General features: G+C 41.1%; 1 protein-coding gene across 1 annotated transcript in view; it reads right to left on the bottom strand.

The window, feature by feature from the left end:
- DGKQ (diacylglycerol kinase theta) overlaps positions 1-22,115 on the bottom strand; it is a 63,656-nt gene that overhangs the window by 39,381 nt on the left and 2,160 nt on the right. Inside the window, exons 2-6 of the mRNA XM_083718640.1 lie at positions 11,752-11,831; positions 5,477-5,576; positions 3,364-3,449; positions 2,976-3,101; positions 79-232 (exon numbers count right to left, since the gene is read on the bottom strand). Coding sequence (XP_083574766.1) covers positions 79-232; positions 2,976-3,101; positions 3,364-3,449; positions 5,477-5,576; positions 11,752-11,831 — 546 coding nt within the window. The remainder of the gene's footprint in view (positions 1-78; positions 233-2,975; positions 3,102-3,363; positions 3,450-5,476; positions 5,577-11,751; positions 11,832-22,115) is intronic.

The following is a 22,115-nucleotide window of genomic DNA, read 5'->3' as shown; positions in this document are numbered from 1 at the left end:
GCTTTTAATAAAAACAAAAAGTAATCACTAAATTGTTAAATAAACCAATGGATTAATATTACGCAGTCAGAACTTTACCTGCTTCTGTCTGTAAGCTTTCCGATATCCGAAAACAGTGCATTTTACTGAAGTTGCGAGAACATAAGTGCACACAGTTTGGAGGAAGAATCATGTTTCTTAGTCTTCCAAATGTACATTCTGGAGGTACAATCACAGAGCAAGCAGCATGAGCCTATGGAAAACATAGCATCAGGTTCTTGTAAAGTCATGTCTAATTTCTATTTCAGAGCTGTAAATTTTGAGCCTAGACAGCTGTTTCCCACCCAATCTTCCAACTCTACAGTTCTATGATTCTATAATCTATACCCATAGTTTGTGGCTGGCAGTGTGTGTGTGTGTGTGTGTGTGTGTGTGTGTGTGTCAGAGATAAAGGGCACCCCCAAAAAAGTTGCAACCTTTGACAAAGTTAGTACTTCTTTCAGATCCCCTATCATATGGTAAATAATTATGAACACTTTAAAATTATGTGTTATTTTATATCCCCTTAGTCACAGAAGACAGATCTTAACTATCAGTAAGCAAAGTTAATCCCATGTGAGCTCAAATATTCATATTCTATGTGCTCAGAAGTTCAATGAATGGAAGAGGCTTGGTCACACAGAAAATGTGAGCGTGGATCAGCAATTTCCTGTAAAATTAATCAGGGAGCCATTTCATATTGGGGAACAGTCCATTTTACAGATAAGTAAAAGCTTATTGCCTCAGTTCTACTAGTTTTTTGTTTGTTTGTTTGTCTGGTTTGTTTTAAAAAAACTATCTTCATTTAGTTTTCCCTCCTGGCTAGTTTACAAATGAAATGAAAGGAAATACAGAAGTACAACTGAACACAAAGTACAATGATCACAGCCTCTCTCCTCCCTATAGAGATTCATTAACCATATTCTTTATATATATATAAACCTGGTTAAACAGATAGTTCTGTAACCTGTGGAGTTTAATGAGTAGCAAATATAACTGGCACACTGGCAGCACTATTACTGATTGCCAAAGCACAATAAAATACAAGTTTAGTTGTATTCAGATTCAGTGCCTAATACCTTTTCACCTTGATGATTTCTGGCTTTGCAAGAATAAGCAAAACAAATACTCACAAACCTAATGCAAGTTTGGGATCACCAAGGTCAAATTTTTTGAGCAGGATGGGGGGATGCTGAAGCCTCACTGCACTCCCTGCCCTCAAGTTGTCTCCCAGTGCCCCATCACTGGAAGTGATCCCAGCTGAGAGAAAATGCTGGGACGTGGGTCCCAGTCTGCTGCAGAGGAAAATTGCAGATTTGGAGAACACACACAGTAAGACCCACTCCCTGTGTTACGTAAGATTGAAGCAGACCCAGACTTTAAGAAGAGACAGGTCTGCCACTGTCACATACTGCTTGGCCTTAAGCCTAGCTCAATACAAGTATTTTAGATGGACATAGGTGGTTTCAATAGGGAAGAGAGACAAATGAGCCAGTGTGGTGCAGTGGTTAAGAGCGGTAGACTCGTAATCTGGTGAACCGGGTTCGCGTCTCCACTGCTCCACATGCAGCTGCTGAGTGATCTTGGGCTAGTCACAATTCTCTGAAGTCTCTCAGCCCCACTCACCTCACAGAGTGTTTGTTGTGGGGGAGGAAGGGAAAGGAGATTGTTAGCCGCTTTGAGACTCCTTAAAGCTAAAAGGACCCCTGACCATTAGGTCCAGTCGTGGCAGACTCTGGGATTGCGACGCTCATCTCGCTTTATTGGCCGAGGGAGCCGGCGTACAGCTTCTGGGTCATGTGGCCAGCATGACTAAGCCGTTTCTGGCGAACTAGAGCAGCGCACGGAAACGCCGTTTACCTTCCCGCTGGAGCGGTACCTATCTTTCTACTTGCACTTTGATGTGCTTTCTAACTGCTAGGTTGGCAGGAGCAGGGACCGAGCAACGGGAGCTCACCCCGTTGTGGGGATTCGAACCGCCAACCTTCTGATCAGCAAGTCCTAGATTCTGTTGTTTAACCCACAGCACCACCAGCGTCCCTTGAGACTCCTTAGGGTAGTGATAAAGCGGGATATCAAATCCAAACCCTCCTTCTTCAACTGAGTAGCAGTACACATCCTATGCATGCAGAAGGTCCAGAGTGCACTCCCTGGCATTTCCAGTTAAAAAGATGTCAGGCAATAAGACTGAAAAAGACCTTTTGTCTGAAGCACTGGGGCATGTACAGCCAAGTCAGAGGACGTGCTGGGCTAGAAGGGCATGATATGCTCCAGTAGAAAACAACTATGTTCATATGATGTTTAAAATATAAACCAAATCACAAACACAAAGGAAGGGTAGTCTAAAACTGAGCATGTTGCTACGGAAATAATTCCACATACTGTTACACCTAAAAGGAAATTTCCACAGTAGTGTCCATTCTTAGTTTAATGCTGCCATTCAGAAACAAACAAAATGTATTTGAAGAGTAAAGAAAGGCAGTTTACATTTTCTGAGTTATTTTACTTGCAATGTCCAGAGTAAACTTACTGTCCTGTTAGATAGTTCTTGAGATAGTAGAAACCCAGCCAGATGGGTTTTCTAAAAAATGTTTACATAGTGACCACTTATGGGTTGTAATGACAGTTATCATGATATTTTTCCAGACTACATACACTGTATTATGGACATTTCATTTATTTTGTTATTCTGTTTATTTACTTATCTGATGTTTTTATACCACACCTTTCGTCCATTCTGGAGAACAGGGACCCTTCACATATGAGATTGTTTAAAAACAACCATCTTTAATTAAAACAGAGAATACATTAACATTCTGTTTTATCATATATAATATACTGTGATGGACTTCCAGCTAAACTACCTTTCACTGCTTCTTTCTTTTAAGTTGCCTTGAGGATTCTGGCCGGTTCACATGCCAGGGTATGGAAAAAACAAATAAATCTTGTTTACGTACCAGAATGCCGCACCATTCACATCTCATACCCGAGAGCACCTCGGAAGAGCCACACGTTTTCCTGCACACCTTACAACGTGCACCTGAAGAAAGATTTCCCTCCCTCCAGTGATGATGGTATGTATCCTACAGAAATTAAATAAATCAATTATTTAAAAAATGTACTGCAACTTTTAAAATTGCTTTAAAATCTTGGTGAAGCAGTTGAATTAGCTGCACTCGAAATCTGAATATCTAACCTTTCAGTGAGTCCAGAAAAATCAACCAAAACAAACATTTAACGACAGAGTCTTCGAAGCAAGTTCAACTTTGTGTTAGGCCCTTGGAAGCAAAGCTTTCCTAACAGATTTCTTTCCTCTGTTGTTTAAACAAAAACTTTTGTACTTACATGATCCTGACTGCCATCTTGATGGCACTGGCGACAGTCACTACAAGCAAATGGGGCACAATCCGTATGTACGTGCAGCTCACAAACTAGGAGTAAACAGAGGGAAAGGGGAGGAAATTGCCTCTTGTTTGCTTTACTCTTGCTTTTATCTCTATTTTTAATCTCCTACTTTACTTTTAAAATATATTTCATCGCTATTATAGTAAAGATGCAACATCATGTACACGATTAGCAGAACCATAAGGACCTAAGGAGAGCCTACTGGATCAGGCCAATGCCACAGCTAGTCAAACATCCTCTTCTCACAAGCACCAACCAGATGCAATCACAAGCAGGACCCGAGCAAAAAAAGGAGTCTCCCCTCCTGCAGGCACCAGCAATTGGTATTCAGAAGCACAGTGCCTGTGGCTGTGGAGGCAAAGCACAGCAACTGTAGCTAGCAGACACTGATAGCCTTATCCTCTATGAAATTGCCTAATTTTATTTAAATCCATCCAACTGGGTGGCTTTAATGTAACAGGTAAAGGTAAAGGGACCTCTGACTATTAGGTCCAGTCATAGCCAACTCTGGGGTTACGGTGCTCATCTCGCTTTATTGGCCGAGGGAGCCAGCGTACAGCTTCCGGGTCATGTGGCCAGCATGACTAAGCCGCTTCTGGCAAACCAGAGCAGCGCACGGAAACGCCGTTTACCTTCCCGCCGGAGCGGTACCTATTTATCTACTTGCACTTTGACGAGCTTTCAAACTGCTAGGTTGGCAGGAGCAGGGACCGAGCAACGGGAGCTCACCCCGTCGCGGGGATTCGAACCGCCGACCTTCTGATCAGCAAGTCCTAGATTCTGTGGTTTAACCCACAGCACCACCTGCGTCCCTAAAGTAACAAGTACAGAGGCCCAATGTGGGCCAGAACCACAATGGGGCCAAAGCATTAAGACACTACTCTGAAGAACAACGGGGATTTGACCTGGAGCAGAGGTACGCATGCTTGCTATTTACATGTTACAAACAACCAACAGCCACTCAGTTTCTAATTTCATGAATAATGTCATGTCTGCATTGGCCCTCAGTGCTTTGCATGCAAAAGATCTCAGCTCCAGTCCCTAGAATTACCAGTTAAAGGATCTTAAAAATCTTATTAAATAGGAACCCCAAAATCTGGGATCCATTCCAAACTGGTGCCAAAATTTTGCAATCGTTTGAACCCCTTTGGCACCACAAATCCCACTTTCTAAATGAGGAACTGATACTAAAACCTGGGTTCCTAATTAATGTCACTAGTTAACAGCACTCAAAATCCCATATTGTCCAATGGATTCCAAGCAATGTCATATTTCTGCAATTGTTTTGAATCATTCTGGAGCAGAAACCCCATGTTTAGCACTACCCCCCTAAAAAGCACAGTAACTAATGAATCAAACCTGGGAAATATATCTGTCCCTTTGGGAAGGAGAACATGCTATAGTTTCAAATACAGAGTAGTTTTTTCTTTAAAGTACTTTTCATTGAGATTTTTGTAACAGATAAAAGCCTTCCATCTTCTAACTAACAGGAGACATCCGGGAGGGACTTCGCACATTTGCCTGAATGGCAATCTTAGCCTTGCTGATGGCTCATCTATCTAGTTTGTTTTATGTGTCAATGGCCTTTCCCTCAGGTGATCTCCTGGACATGGGGAGCTGGCCTGTCTCTAATTTTTGCACTTGCTAGAACTCTGCCCAAGACCTTGGAAGCCCACCATCAATTGAAACAGACAGATATTGTGTTAGATGGATCAACTCTCTCAATAGAAGGCTGTTTTGTATGAAATTACATTAGATTTGTACATTGAGATTAACCTACAAAATCGCCATTTCTCATACAACATCAACAACTGGTAAATGCTATGAGAGCACATTTTTCAAGGGTAGTAACTCTGCTGGGAAAAGAAAGAAATGCAGCTTATCAACAAGCTTCCTCCCCACACTCTACAATCCCTCACACTTCCTAGTAAGTCCTCATTTGTCATTCTAGGAAGTGTCTTAAAAATATAGTGCTTGTGCCAGGGTGGCAGACAGTTAAGATACCAATTAGAACAAGCTGACAACACCATGATCCATTACAGTTCAGCCTTACCTTCACAGCGAAATGCTGGAGACTCCAAAAGCTTTCTGCACACGGCACAGAACTTTCTCTTGTAATGTCCTGGAGGTCCTAAACAATGTGCAACTGGAACCTGCACAGAAAACAAAGTGTGCTTTAACTGTATACTGTGCCCTTAAGATCTACAGGTGCAGCATAACTGTATATAGGCAACTAAAAACACTGAGCAACTTGGGTGACTGTTAATTTATGTGTATTCAGTTTATGCCCAATCAGAAACCAAGGCCCTCTGTGAGAATCTTTTTTCTTTTTTAACCTTTCCCGTGAGAATATTGAGTCAGCAGCAGTCCAATCAAGCAATTTTAAAGATTAAGTGTATTTATACAATTTCTTAATCACACTTCAGTAAGGAGATCCCATTAGAACATTTCCAACCACATCCCTAGGAGGGACACAGGACGGTCAATTAGGTACTCACACCATCATGGTATAGCGATCTGCATCCCAGAAAGGCAAATATATATAGGCGCAAAATTACACAAGGAAAAAACAAAAATAAATCACAGGAGAAAATGCTGCAAAGCTAGAAAGAAAGCCAGTGTTCCAATGACAAGGATCAATCTTAACTACGAGTTCTGGAAGAGTTGCTCCCTGACTTGCAGGCCTTGTTCCACCTGGCCTGGGAGGGAAGGGGCCCTGACTGACTCCAGCTACAAAAGCTGAGCCTGCTGAACTGAGTCTTGGGCTGGGGTATTGTTTAGAAGTTCTGTTGGGGGGGGGCGTTGCTGCTGTTATTGATATTAATTTTTTGGATCTTTATTTTTAGATCTAATGACCCTATGACTTGTGTGGAAAGGTTGTGTACTTTTTGATGTGTTCTGCTTTTGTAATGTTTGTAATGTGCCGTATTCTTCGCCCTATAGGACGCACTTTTTCCCCTCCAAAAATGAAGGGGAAATGTGTGTGCGTCCTATGGGGTGAATGCAGGCTTTCGCTGAAGCCTGGAGAGCGAGAGGGGTCAGTGCGCACCAACCCCTCTCGCTCTCCAGGCTTCAGGAAGTTATCCGCAAGCCTTGCAAGCCCGGTGGGAGTTCCCGCGGGCTCGCAAGGCTTGCGGGCAGCAGCCTGCAGCCCACAAGCTCGGGGGACAGCGGGGAGGCGCAGCGCTTCTCCCCAGCGCCAGCCCCACAAGCTCGGGGGACAGCGGGGAGGCGGAGCGCTGCCATCCTGCTGTTCCCCAACCTGGTTTGGATTCCCCGACCTGGTTTTGGGGGGGAAATAAAGGGGGAAAGAATTCCTTTATTCCCCCCCCCCAAAAAAAAAAAACCTAGGTGCGTCCTTTGGGCCGGTGCGCCCTATGGGACGAAAAATACGGTAAATCTTTTCATGTTGTAAACTACCTTGAGCAAGGCTTTCACTTTGGAAAGGTGGCATACAAATAAAATGACGGTGATGATGAATAAAGGATGATGTAGTGCCGGCCACTTCTTACCCAGTGACCCAGGCATAAAAAGTTTCTCTGTTACACAAAGATTGCAAAAGGAATGTTCTCCCTTCTTTACGTATCAAATGACGCAATTTCTACTGACTGGTTTCTAACAATCAAAAGGAAATAGTCACTTCCTTTGCCTCCGTGTCAGACTAGGGCTTAAAGCGGATATTCACCAAGGAACCACTATGCGCATATATTTTCTGCTTCTGAAAGTGGGTGGAAAGATGCAATTTTAATTACTCTCTACAATCCCATCTTCCCCTTCCCCTTCCCCATCCCCACAGAGGAGACTAAGGAAACAGAGACTAATTATAGTGTTCTCACCACACAGAGTCTCAGTTATTCCTGTTCTAAATACAGTAGTCACCATAGACAATTTAGCTACATTAATTCTATGTGGTGATGTCACAAGACACCCTGACAAAGCTGTATAATTTTTGCTTCTCATTTATTATTGAAAGCCCTTTCTAGAATATGATCTTGATATGAGCCATTAAAATCAATTAGCAAAACACAGCATAGCAATCTGATTCTATAAATGCTTTTAAAGCCATCTAAGTGCCGTTATTATACTGAACACATTATCTAATCAACATGCAATACTGCAGCAGAAAAGGGAAACTGCATTTTTTTTCCAAGAGAGAGAGAGAGAGAGAGACAGACAGAGAGAATACGAACAAATAAAAAACAAACATATAGTTTAGCTCTAGATAATAGTACCATTAAGAGTTATTTGTGGCACAAGGATGCCTGTTCTATTTTCAGCTATCTTCAGCTGAAACTTCCTGTATCGAGTTTTTGGTAGGGGTTTCCCTTTGCTGTGCAAGACTTCATTACACTGATAGGCTTAGAACAATGACACACACAACTGCAAAAGGAAAACAATATACCAAACCAAAGACAGCTGAAAAGGCACTCAGCCTGGAACAAAAGCCACCAGGGAGATGGTAAATTGTTACCTTTGAAAAGCTATGTTCAATGCACAGCTGAATTGGAGCCAAGACTCACCAGCATAAAAATTATTCAGAATCCTGGAACATGCGAAATATTGACAAAGGTGCCTGTGAGCATGCACAGAACCCTTTTCAGCAACTACAGAATGACCTCATTCATATATGAGACGTCATACTAGTTCCAATGTATTACACAGCATACCAGTGCATGCTGCCCTCATCCCCAGGTGCAAGTGGGAGAATCGAGCCAAGGTTTCAAGGCTTACTGCTATGGCCAAACCCAGGGTCATGGTTTATTTCCCTAAAACAAAACCACAAGCAGCGAGCCAAGAACCAACAATGGCTTCTTGACTGTGGTTTGTCGGGGCGGGGGGCGGGAATCACAGCCCTGCGTTCGGATGAAACAAGTTTGGTTTGCTGTTCCTGCTTGCACCAGCGGAGAGTGAAGCAGAAGCAACTGAACAGCTTGCAATCCCCAAAAGCCATAAACCACAGGATATCATTACAATTCCACACAGCACCCGCAATCTGGGGTTTTAGCTAACTACATCCTGGTTAGTAGAAATAATTTCCAGAAACCTGACATCCTTCATTTTTGAGATTAAGCACTTTCAAGGCAGCGACTTTTCTCCAATATCAACAAAAGAAAGTAAATTCATTGAAGTCAGCAGCAGTAGCTATGCAAATCTAGCTTGAAAAGAGGATTGCATTTGACTGTTTACACAGTAAACAATTTGCTCAGCAAGGGCCAAACTGGAGGCAATTAGAACTGATAAACACATGATGAAAAACACTTATCAAGATATGGTCTTGATATAATTCAATTCTGGTTTGGGGCACAAACCAAGCTGTGTGTGTGTGTGTGTGTGTGTGTGTGTGTGTACACACACACACACACACACACACACATATACACCCTCTGTTGCCACCTACAGGAGGCAGCAGAAGAATCAAATTCAACCTACAATATAGCACAATTCTTATAAGGTGGCTTCCTATGTTCTGTGTCCTGCTAGAGGAAGATCAAGGGCTGCATGTGCCAGGGGCGAAACTAGGCTTTATTTCACCTGTGTCAAAGACCCAGTTTGGCACACCCCCATGCACATTTGCGTACCCATACACAACACAGGCTAGGAGCCTCAATCACTCCTCTGGAGGCTTCACCCAGGGCAAAAAACCTCACTAGCTTCCCCCTCCTAAAGCACAGCTCATGCACAAGGTGATTTGCTTAACTATAAATGCTGTAAGCAAAGCAAGCAAGCAAGCAAATAAATAAATCCTAAATTAACAAGACAACAAAAGATCTTTAGCCAACGCATAATGGAAAAGATGCAAGGAAGAAGTACAGAACAAGACTGCATGCAGGTCAAAGCAATAGTAGCAAAAGACTTTTATCAGGACCAAATGAAACGACACATAAAGCAGTGAGAGGCTTTAGAGTTCAACCAGAACTCAAAAATAATTTCCTGAAGAGAGCTATACATGCATTTGTTTAAACTAAAATAGGTTCAGTACTAGACAATACAGGCTGCTCACAAAAAATGTTTGATATATTTTGGACTCCATCCAGCTTGTAACCAAGTCAAAGCAACAGATTCGTCATAGTACGCAAATGCCATAATTTCTCTTTGAACATTGTCGACACATGAATTTATCTGACTCATGCCATGCTTCTTAGTTTGTGAGCCTTTACTTGACCTTGAATTCCATGTCCTGCTTTAAAGTGACATTTTCATTATGTCCGGGATAATCCCCATTTTGCTTAGCATCAAACGAAAAAATTCAGACGAAGCTGACTCTTAGCCAGATTCCCTTTACCCTTAAGTATTCAAAATGCAATTCCTGGTTTATAACATTTGCATGCTCTAAGAAACCAGCAGGAAGAAATCTTTAACACCCTTCATATATTAGAACTTTCCACAAATAGCCACTTTGTATAATCAGCAAGAAGGGTAGGGGACAAAAATAGAAGCTTCCCATACATAGAATAAACTAGCATTAAGCCTTCTGTTATGTTTTTAAGCTAAGAGCCAAAGTGAATATTTGCTTCATGTAGCCAACACACAATACAGCTGTCCCATATGGCTGCTTTTGGACAGCAGAATATTATCTTCGGAGCCCATCAGGCAGCCTGTAATTAACAGAAGCAGTTGAACATTTCATAACACCTTTTAATGCTGAAGACTTAAAAGTCACATGCAAGAGGGGGTTGCTTATGTTAGCTTGAAGGGAAAGGCATCTGAGGATAAAGCACAGAAATCAAAAAGCATTCTCGGCAGTAGCAAATGAAGGAAACTCCACTGCAACCATGTCACTTATGCTTGCTATAGTTTTAAGCTTAAAAGTAAGTATCATGCCACAGAGGCAACATAAATTCAAGGGTATTCTCCTGACCTCAACTTTTTCAAAGTCAACAAGAATCATAATGAAAATGACATAATAAAAAATGAAAACATTGTTGGCCATGACTTTAAACCAATATTATGGATGACATACTAAATCTAAAGTGCAGCTATTTGCATACAGACGGAGTGCAGAAACATGCAATTCCACGTCCTCTCCTTTTCCCAACCATCTGCCTGAAGGAGCTGTTGTCAAAGTAATATCCAATAAGAAAATATCTGTTCCTTCTCCTTTTCATTCTGTTCCAGAATGTAGACATGTATTCACCTTGAAAGGTATATATGAATATCAGGAAATCAGGGTCCACTTGATTCTAGGGTATTTTCAAAAGGGGTGGTAGGAGCTATTATGTCACCCTGACAACTCTCCATCATTTGGCTCTGAACACCTGGTCTTTTGCATGGCCAAAGATCACGAAGACCTTCATATGTCTAGAACAGAGATGTCCAACAGGTCGATCACGATCTACTGGTAGATCCCCACAAGGTTTTGGTAGATTGCGGCCGATCTTTAGCGTCACTAAAACTGACTCCTGCCCCGCCCGCCATTGTTGTATGATCTCTGGAAGGGAACATGGAGCTTTCTCTGTGTTGCTGTTTTGATCCATAGCAATCTTCTTGTGAGTGATTTAACCCCTTTGTCCCTTGCCATTAACCCCCCCAAAAAACAGAACTCCTCCCAAAAAAGCTCAACAACTGTGAGCTGAACACCAAAAAAGGGGGGTAGATCACTGCCAGTTTTTAATTCTGAAAGTAGATAGCAGACTCTTAAGAATTGGCTACCCCTGGTCTAGAAGATATTATAAAATCTCTAAACTAAAAAGAACTGTTCTTCACAAGTTGTACAATTCCATCTGCACCCTATTTAGCCACCTACATGTAGATACTGTCATAACTGCATTTGCTTTGATTATATTTCTATGAACAGAACTAAGGGCTTCAGATATCTCCAGTTTGTGTTCCAGTAAACAATTGTAGCAATAATTCTTATTTTCAAAAGTAACAGGGAAAAGTTCAGGCCAGACTGAAATAGTGAATACAATTTTGAAGATCTATTTTAAAATGTCCCAAACTCTTGCAAGATAGGAGTTTCCATGTATTATCCTTGCACAAGATTGACCACGTGTTGTCACACACTGTATCATATTGCCTTATTTCAGTTCTGCTAATTGATATTTTAATGCTGCAAATTTTCCAGATCTTTGGGACACAATAAATACTGCTAGGCATTTCATTACCTCTTCTAGTTGTTAACAGAATTAGTATACTGAAATGTTATCCTACACCTTAGTTTAGGGACAATTTGTTATTTTGTTTACTTGTATTTCTTCTACAGAAACATTTCATGGAACACCAAAAAGCATATAACATCAAATGGTTTTCAGCATAAAGGCAGACGAAAGGGAAGGAGAAAGAAACTCAAGAGTTAAGCAGGAGATGTAGATACTTGGGGCAACTTACCCTTACAAGACTTGGAGCAACACAAGAGCATGGCATCTTCACATGCTTCAGGCACTTCTCATGAGACATAAAATTGCAAACTGTAGAAAATAAAGGATGTGTGTTAATTGGTCATTTAAAAAACCATTAAAATTCCAATTGTACCATTAATCCCGGATTCAATGTTGTATTGTGTAAAGGAGTCCTTGCTTTTTTCTGTCCTGAAACTGCTGTTAGTTTCATTAGATGACCCCAACTTCTAGTATTTTGAGAGAAACTTCTTCATATCCCTTTTCTCCATACCACCACATTTTTTTTATAAACCTGTCGTGTCCCTCCATACTTGCCCAAAAACAAACAAACCCAAATGTTGTAGAATTTCCCCATAGTCCCAGGCTCCTGGTTATTTTGGTTATGTTCTTCTACCTCTTTTCCAGAACTAAGCTCTCCTTTTTCAGATTCTGTAAGGGTACTATGCTTTCTGAAGTTTTATTTTCAATTCATTTCTTAATCATCTGCAACATGGAATTTGCATTTTTCACAGCTACAGCCTACCTTCTCCTATCTGAAAGATGGGGACAATAATTGCCTACCATACAGAGATAAAGTATCTAAAGCAGTCTGAAGCACTGAATTCTGCTATATAAATTATTCAGAAAAGTGAAAATTCAAGCAAACTGCAAAGAGCTCCAAATCAGTTTCTCCAGATTGGGTGACTAAACAACTAAATAGCAAAGGCAGGTCAATGAAAGCAAGTGTAAAAAGAGGCACATAAGGGCAAAAAATCCTGTTATTGCATGCAAGCTGATGTCTGAACTAGCAGTGACTAGCTAGGAAAGACATATTGGGGTTTTAGCGGATAGCTCAATAAAAACATCAACCCAACACATGGCAGCTGTGAAAAAAGGACACCCTTAGTCACACCTTGTCATTATGCTCTATCAGTGCTAGAATTCCACATCCTGTTACATCTATTGTCACATGTAAATCTTGTGATCAACATACAGTAGTTTGAACCCAATTCTTATTCGCTTTGACTTCTTCCTATGTGGCGTCACTGGCAAGACAATTCCACATTTTCTATGTTGTCTTGTAATTCCAAACATGTTTACTTAAGTCCAACTGAACTCATTAAGACTTGACTTCCTCATGAGTATGCTTAGGCTTTCAACCTTACTCACACACTTTGACAGGCAGCACCAGTTTTCAAGGAGACAATGGCTGCTCTTTAGATGCTGAAAATTTAGCTGCCATTTTAAAAGGGCTCTGTGGGATTTGCCATCTTTTGATCATGTGCTACTCATTTTGTTTGAAGGGTAATTGCTTCTATTTCTTTCCATTGTCCTCTTCAGCAGGTGCTGCAGCTGAGCGCAGATGACCTTGAAGCTATCAGCTACTGGATGCAGAAGCAGAAGCCTTTATTGTTTGTAGCGTTTAGGCTGAATCATCTAAGTCGTTGCTTTATCTATCATAGCTGTTTTAAGTCGTGCTGATTAGAGTTCTCAATCAGAACCTAAATTAATATGCAAAGACTGGATCCTATTAAGTGCTATATAGTTGATGACAATTTGAGCTCCTTGGACTGTAATACAATAAACTGGAAAAGTGAGAGTTTAAATCTTGTTTTTGCTCATTTCTGTGCTATACCAGTTTATATTAAATTTAACTTCATAACAAGGGCTATTACTTGACAATAATAAAGTATTATTATTATTATTATTATCTACTAGATTGCCTACACAATAAAAGTTTTGTGGCCAATATCTGTCTATTTCACAACATGCTTTCAAAAAATGATTCTGTAAATATTTAATAGAAAAGAGTATTTTTGTCTGAATTATGAATAAACAAATCCTTTCTAGGAAACATGTTGGTAAATATGGTATGACATCCAGATGATATATTTGCTTTGCAATACAATATAAAATATTTTTTGAAACAACTTCCTCATTAGTGTGATCATTATTAGCCAAGGCCCTGCTAAAGTTGTTCATATTTTCAACGACTTCCATGGACAGGGCCTTTTATTCAGTGGCTGACAACTGAGAAGGCAAAACATCTCACATATAGAAAAATGACACATTTCAGCAATTCTTCTCTTTCATAAGCAAAAGAAGAAAAGAAATAGAAAAAAGTCCTTAAACTTTTTTTAAACCCTCTACCATTTTTTAAACAGTGTAAAACTTTTATTATCCTAGGTGTAAACAAAAACTATAATAGATTTTTAAATTGGTCCAGTTTAACCGGGGGGGGGGGGGGGGATTCGTTGGTATCACATTCCAAAACTATAGTCTTAAAGACAAAAGCAACTGCAGAACATTGGACCCTCACAATGCAACTTAAATTCCTCACTGAATTATTAGGAAGCCCTGGAGAAGAAAACACAAGAGATGCATAGGTAAAATACTGGGCTCACAGTAAATAATGGTAGGGGTCTAATACCCATAATAACCTAACAGGGGTTTCCCCCGAAAAGCATATTATAAGGAAGAGTTCAGAATTTAATCTAATTTAAGGCCATTTCTACCATGCCTAATTTCCCAGAGAAACCACAGGCAGCTAATGAACTTGCTCAACAGAAAATTGCATACTGATATTCAGCCATTGGAAAGCAAAGCTAGTATCTACCTTTCCTTCATGTCAATCAACTGCTCCTTTTACATATAAGATAGAAAATTGTACAAATTGTAGAACTGTTGAGCTATTGCAGACTCAAGCAAACAGCCCCAATTAGTTAGTTTCTCAAACCCGATGTATCATCATGTATGGCTGGTGGGTTTTCTTGTTATGAAAAGTTTTGAAATAATTTAGTAGTAGTCCTGGAAATAAATTCGGCTTCTGGATGGATAGGCAGTTGAAATGTTTTTCCCCCCCTTCAAGACTTCCAAGTTCCACATCATAAAAGGTTGTGCCTTCCATTAGTTGCAAGATATTGATTCTCTCGGTCTGGTTACAAGTAATTGATGTATTCTGCTCCACTTGTTATCACAACCTCTTCTGTCTTTTGAATCAAGGATGAAATTGCTTCTACAGGCAAACTTCCAGAACTGAATACTTTGTTCCAGTTTTTTAGATTAACTGCATGTGAGAAAAGAGTATCCGGTAAACCCAAACAGGAACAAGCAGCTCAGAAAACCATCATCCGAACTTGAGTTAGTTATCAAGGTCATCAAGATAGGCAAAACCAGTCTGTGATTAATTATGAACCTAACCATGTATGTGTTTGCGTGTGCACTTCGTCCCAGGTGAGACATGCATCCTGGATTGAGATAATATCTTCAGTGCTTGTAGTATTAAAAAAAAAAAAAAAAACAAGGAGGGAGGGGAGCCCTAGAATGTGGCACTTGGCAATCCTCCTGGGATAAGTAGCAACTGCCCCCAAGCAGTTGGCAGCCTACACATCCCTATGAGGGACATTGATGGGCTCCAACAGGCAAGTAGCTGCTAAAGGCTGGCAGAGACAACAGCATGACACTGTGCTCATAATGGTAAGACAGAGGAAGAATGGCTGGACTACTTGGAAACACAACAGGACTGGGTAGGATTCAGTAGTAAAATCAGCAGCAACTAGGACCCGAACAACCTTTGAAAACCTCCTCCTAACAACAAAGGGACACAGCAAGGGGATGGTATCAGCAATATACAAAATACTACTCCAAAATTCCACAAAGCTCCTAGACGTAATAAAAAAAAATGGGAGAACTACATAGGCTATGAGATTAACCCCACTCAGTGGACCAGAATGTGGTCCAAACCTCCCTTTAAATCCGTATCAGCGAAAAGAAAAGAACTCACTCTGAAACTCACTTACAGATGGTACCTAGCACCAAGGAAACTAGCCTAGGAACCTCACCAAAATGCTGGAGAGGATGCACCTCCACAGGCACATACCTCCACATGTGGTGGGAATGCCCCAAAATCCAACTATTCTGGACAACAATAATACAAGAAATATACAAAATAATTAAGCAAGTATTAGAAGTCACCCCAGAGCTGGCCCTACTAAACATCTTCCAAGATAACAATGCCCACTCACATCTTAAAGAGTTCATAACCCACCTACTCTCAGCAGCCAGAAACATCATAGCCAGACAATGGAGAGACCTGTCAAGAGTAAGCATGGATCAGAGGTATCAAATAGTATGGGAAACAGCTTTATTAGAAAAACTAACCAATAAACTGAAACTGACACGGGGCCAAATAGAAGAAGACGCCTTCACCCAAAAGCCCGTCAAAGTACAAGTAGATTAACAGGTACCGTTCCGGAGGTCCGTTCGCAACATGAGCAGAACACAACCCGCATCTGCGCGTGCGCAGGTCTCGATTCGCTGTTTCTGCCCATCCGTATGACGTCATTTTGTGCGTCTGCGCATGCGTGAGCGGCAAACCCCGGAGGTAACCCTTTCTGGTACTTCCAGGTCGCCTTGGGATGCAACCTGAAAACGCACAACCTGAAGCAAACGTAACTATTAGGTAAAAATTAGCTGCTAAATGGAAAAGTACATCTCAAAAATACACAATAAAGCAATCACCAGGTAAAGCTTGACAGAAATATACACAGAAACTGCCTATCTAATATACCATAGGGACATAGAGACATCAAAACAAAGCTCACTATTGACTTCTAAATTGTGGGTTGACTGTGTGGCAAGGACCTTTTATAGCCGTGTTTCTTAGAAAACCAGAAGTAAAAATAGCTATTTCTAACCTAATGTTCATTCAATCAACATTGGGTGTATGCTTCCGGGGAGAGGAAGACTTAGCCTGTGTGGAAAGTAACAACTGCTACAAGATTTAATGGCACAAGCAGGCTTCACTCTGAGTATAGTCCATCTTCCCATTTGGATGGATTTGGCCCATGGGCAGGAACTGTACTGCACCTGTCAATTTAGTGATGCATAACTGTGCCCTGGTATGTTGCTTAGCAGTTATAGGCCACTGTTGATACCTGCTAGAGGACCTGTGGTATATGGGGGAGGCCCATACGTTTCACCAGGAAACACCAGTTAGAAATGGAGTCAAAACTGTGGAAAAGATAAACAAGCTATCAGGAGGCTGTGCAGAATCTGAACCACAAGGGCCAAGAAAATAAAATACAATTCTAGCACAGTGGAACTAACACCAGGTCCTCAGGCTTATGAATGTATGGAGGGAAACCTAATAGTGCAATATCCAGGAGCCTGAAACAACTTACTAATTGAAGCAGAAATCTTATTCACTGTGGCAGTGCTGCAATTGAATGAAGAAAGAAGTTACAGCCAAAGACGTTTAAGTGATCTCATTTCCCTCTTCAACTTCAGTCTGGGTTATTATTTGCCAATGGGATTGCCGCAACCCAAAATTTACTTAGGTTTCCAGAAAATGCACTCAGATGACTGCTAACTTTTATGAAATCTACAAGTTTTGCTCTTTTTTTTCGAAACAACAGCCAGCACTGTGGGGCAGGGGGAGATCTCCCTAGAAAACTAAGGCCTTTATAACCATGTTTGCCTCACAAAGCAAGTCATGGTATTGAAACAGAAGCATTACATGAAGTATATAAAAACTCTCGCTGGATACCTTAAGTCAGAGGTTTTCAACCTTTTTGAGTCCACGGCTCCCTTGACTGACTATATTCTTTCTGTGGCAGGAGCCCAGTTATGTCACCCATTGCCTGCAGAGCTGGCAGCCTCTCAAACTTTTTCGAACACCCTTCCTTGTGGAGCGTTCCCTCAGCTTCCTCTCCTCTCCCCTCTCCTTGGGAGTCCTCTGGGCAACTGCTGCTGCCTCCCCTGGTCTCTGAGCTCCCCCACCCTGCCCCAAAGAGAGGTGTCTCCCAGAGGCATCATTCACCTGTGGGGCTCATAGCCAGGGCTGCTGCAATAAACAGCTGTGCAAGCCTTTGGGAGGTAGAGACGCAAGAGGGCATAAGAGGGAGGGAGGGAAGGAAAGAGGGACAGTGGTCAGCATTGCCTGTGGCATCCCTGACCATCATTCAAGGCACCCCAGGGTGCCACGGCACACTAATTGAAAATCTCTCCCTTAAGTGATAAAATGTATTAACAGTGATCATAGGACCTATATCCAAATTGAAAACTTTTGCATGTTACTGGCCCTAGACTTCTCTCAAATTTCTTTTTCTGGTTCCTACAGAAACTGTCGGCTCTCCTTAAGAAATCCTTTGGCATGAAGCTCCCAAAAACATAGTTGATCAGTTTTGGTAATCAAGAGAAAGTAATAAGATCATTTCCTGGAATTGCAGTCCTCTTTTCAACAAGCAACCTTTGAACTCTGAACTCAGGGATGAGGACCAGATCAAGAGAGAACTGGGCACTCTTCACAAATATTGTATGTGTGATAAATAATGGGATTATGCTCAAACCTAACTATCTAACAGCACAGGAATTTTAGCAGTATTTTCACAAAGGTGTCAAAATTCTCGATTATCACATTGGATATCGCTTATGAGTTCATGGTTGAATCATCACTTTCTTTACTGCTAGTTAAGTGAATCAACTTTCAACGGATCAGTGAAAGAAGGTCTATGGCAGGTTCAAGCAATAATGGAATCAAGTGTAACTAAAATAAATGGGGGGCATGCTGGGGAAATTAATTTGTACAGAGCAACTTCAAAAGGTGGAGGGATCCAAGTCAAAAAGAAAACTAATCTATCAGTGTTAGAAACTCAGATATATAAGCTAGTTGCCAAATGGCATCTTAAACCAAGGTTACAGTCATCAAAATGAAATATCCATATCTCCTAGCCATGGCTAGATGAAAAACATTATCTATGACCAGATCTAATGGTGAGTCATTGTAAATACTGAAGAAAATTGATGGCACAGACTTAGAGATGGAAGCATACAAGTCCAACCAAGTAGGCTGAGCTGTTTGTATTGCCATTTGCTTCAGAACTCTTTTTAATGAGAAATAGTAATTAATCTTGTTTATTTTTTCTAAATTATGGATAAAGATTTCAGAAATGTAAAAAAGATTAAAATTAGGTTAAAATGTAGCCCATTTCAGTAGCAGTCCTGAAAAAGCATTTCTGAACATTTTCAAAGTACTTTAAAACAAACTGTATGCCAAAAAATTTGTTTTAATTTGCTCTGAGTCAAAAATCCCAAAAAGCTTTAGCTTATAGATGAACTCAAAAGTGCAATTATGCAGTCAAAATTGCTATTTCTTAACTGCAAATGTTCACCTCAAATACGTTATATCCATTGTTTAAAACATTCAGAGCATAACCACACTGAGCAGACATTTCATGATGACTTTTCCTCTAGCCAAGGACCATTCATAATGAATGTAATTTATCAAGGTGTGAATGAAGGAAAGAAGTACAGTCTTATGAAAGAGACAGAAATTGGATTATTGACTAAAATGGGACCAGGGATGAAAGGGAAAAAGCTGTGTAAAAGGCCATGAGAAGTATGACATTCTTTACAAAAGAGACTAATATTAGTAAAAAGGTAAAGGGACCCCTGACCGTTAGGTCCAGTCGCGGACGACTCTGGGGTTGCAGCACTCATCTCACTTTATTGGCCGAGGGAGCTGGCGTACAGCTTCCGGGTCATGTGGCCAGCATGACTAACCCGCTTCTGGCAAACCAGAGCAGCACATGGAAACGCCGTTTACCTTCCCGCCAGAGTGGTACCTATTTATCTACTTGAACTTTGATGTGCTTTCAAACTGCTAGGTTGGCAGGAGCAGGGACCGAACAACAGGAGCTCACACAGTCGCGGTGATTCAAACCGCCGACCTTTTGATTGGCAAGCTCTAGGCTCAGAGGTTTAGACCACAGCGCCACCCATGTCCCTAATCTATGGGTCAATATTTCAATGTTTATCAGCTAAAGAAGGGACTAGAAAACAAGGAAGGAAAGATTTACTGAATATGTTCATGATAAGTATATTACTGCTTTGCATTGAAGTAATGATTAAGGCAAGCAATAACGTATCACCTTTACACCAAGACTTTCCTTTGTTATTTATGATAAACATTTTTGTGTAATCTTCTGTAAGTGAGTTCGCATAAGAGTCTCTCTCTTCTCACACGCAAATTAGGCACTTCAGTGTTCTTGGTTTAAACTTCTTCCAAATTAGTTGATGCAAAAGAACTCCTGGTTGGTGCATAAACACACACACACTACTGCATTGCTCAATTACGGTATACCTAGCTATATAGTATATGACTCATTCCCTGGGTTCCATACCTAGCTCACACCCTCTTTTTTATGTAATATGGATATGAGCAATGCTTAATCATAGTGCCACTCTAAATTTTTAAATAAAGTATGTCACCCTTCTGTATGCGACCTTTGTGCTCAAGGCCATCTTATGATGTCTGCATCTTAGCAAGTTAGAACAGATCAGTGTGGCGTGTCAAGATGTTTAGACCCTAATGCATCAAGAACAAACAGGGACAACAGCTGCTTCCTCCAAAGGAAAGGGGAGGAAACAGCCCTGCAGACTCAGAAATTATGCATAGCATAAAACTTCAAATAGGCTCAATGCATCCAATAACTTGCTTTACACTCAGGATACAAGGTAGGTAAGAGAGGCAAGTCTCAAAGCCAGATGATCCTTCCCCTTTTTATCATGGTTACTGTACGGAGAAAAAAACCAAATTATCTGGGGAGATCTTACTCCCAGTAAACTGGCTCCCACCTCAATAAAGACCAAGTAGCAAAGTATCATATCGAACAGGCTCTAACAGCTGGATGGAAGAAAAAGGATCTTTACCTGAAACTAACAAGGCTGTCAAAACCATGTTTCAGAAGGAAATAATAATCTAGACAGGACAGAATGCATGCCACAGTGAAAATAATCCAAGTTCTGAAAAAAGGATAATTAAGTTCTTTGTTCAGAATAACCTTCAGGTTGTTCAGTATTTATTTCAACTATAAAATGTTGGTTTCTGGTGGAAGGCAAGATAGAGAAAGACAAACAACAGAAGTGTCATGCCCTGGCCAGTGGAGTTGTGCCCAAAAAGGCACAGAGAAAGTCCACTGTGGCAACTGTAACCTGGGTTTAAGGTGCCATTTGGTAATTACCTTATATATCCAAGTTTCTAACAGTGGGCGCCCATCCTATGCATATATGAAGCGGCCTCTACAGGCATACTGGCATCTGCACAGAGTTTTCCCATGCAAAGGTGATCCTGACTGCTCCAAGATCCCCATTCATATGAAGGAGCTCTATGAGTGTACATGAGTATATGCACAGAACCTCTTGCCATGTGCATCAAATGCATGGCATGGCTAACATGCGCAGCAGAGGGGGGACACAACCCTATTCCCCCTTCTCTCTTCTCCTTTAGTGAAACCAATACCATTTGCATAAGTTGACCTACCAGCCTCCAAGATGGAAGAATAGCAGGCCATGAACAGGAGGCAATTTTACCACAGAAAACAAGGGACACTAAGGAACAACTCTTCAGCCCACCAATAGCAGCCCATCAGCATGGAAGGGCCAAGACCCTGACAGTCCCAAAAGACTCAAGTGCACACCGAAGGGGTTTAACATTTACACCCCTTGTAAGCATCTCTTCATCTCTGACCCCTCAAAAAGAGAGTAAGTCCCACCTTTTCCATCTTCTATAGAATCTCAGTGGCAGCTAAGGCAGCATACAGCCAGTCAAAGAAAACCATAAATGTTGTACCAGATCACCAGCCTATGTATCCTAATCTACCTGTGGCTGGCAGTTTCTTGAGCAATCAAATCTAACACAACCAGCTTCCATGAAATGACTTGCTCTGAGATGATGTGACTAGTTTGTTTCTGGCAACAGAGAGTAAACTATGATAAAGGACTCAGCTGCTAAGTTTCTAACTGCCAGGCAGCATTTCAGGAGACAAATGTACACAGGTCTCACTACCCAAACACAATGCATTCTCAGGAAATTGTTTCTTAGGCAACAAGAAGTTGACGATTTCCATTTATTCCTATGGGGAAATTTCTAATGCGTTCCCAACCACAGAATTTTGCCCCAAAACGATGAAAAACCCAGAGAAACCCTCTGAAACCTTGCAAAAGGCAAACAAGGAAGGGCAAAATGCTCTCTTATTTGTCCAATCTTTCCCATCCTCCCACCATGGTTTCTGGTGAAACGGCTACACACAGGTCTGCCTGTTTGGATATCTGAATCAGTGGTGTGTATAGCAAGGTTTGGGTACTAATTCCTTGTGTTTGGATAAGTGAATTTTCATATAACGAGTGCTTGGATAACGGGACCTGCAAGTACTGGCAACCTATTAAGAGGGACTTCCCTTATAGCTGTAGTGCAACAGGGAGGTTTTTCCCAGGGCAAAAAGAAGTGATGCAGAAAGCTTCATCTGATAGACCTCAAGATGTCAAGACAAAGCAATCTTGTCAGGAATATATACCTACACATACACATATACA

Source organism: Podarcis gaigeae (genome assembly GCF_964106915.1).
Source record: "Podarcis gaigeae genome assembly, chromosome: 17".
In the NCBI taxonomy this organism is placed as follows: domain Eukaryota; kingdom Metazoa; phylum Chordata; class Lepidosauria; order Squamata; family Lacertidae; genus Podarcis; species Podarcis gaigeae.
The sequence above is the reverse complement of the archived record's forward strand: the minus strand, read 5'-3'. Positions and strand labels throughout refer to the sequence as shown.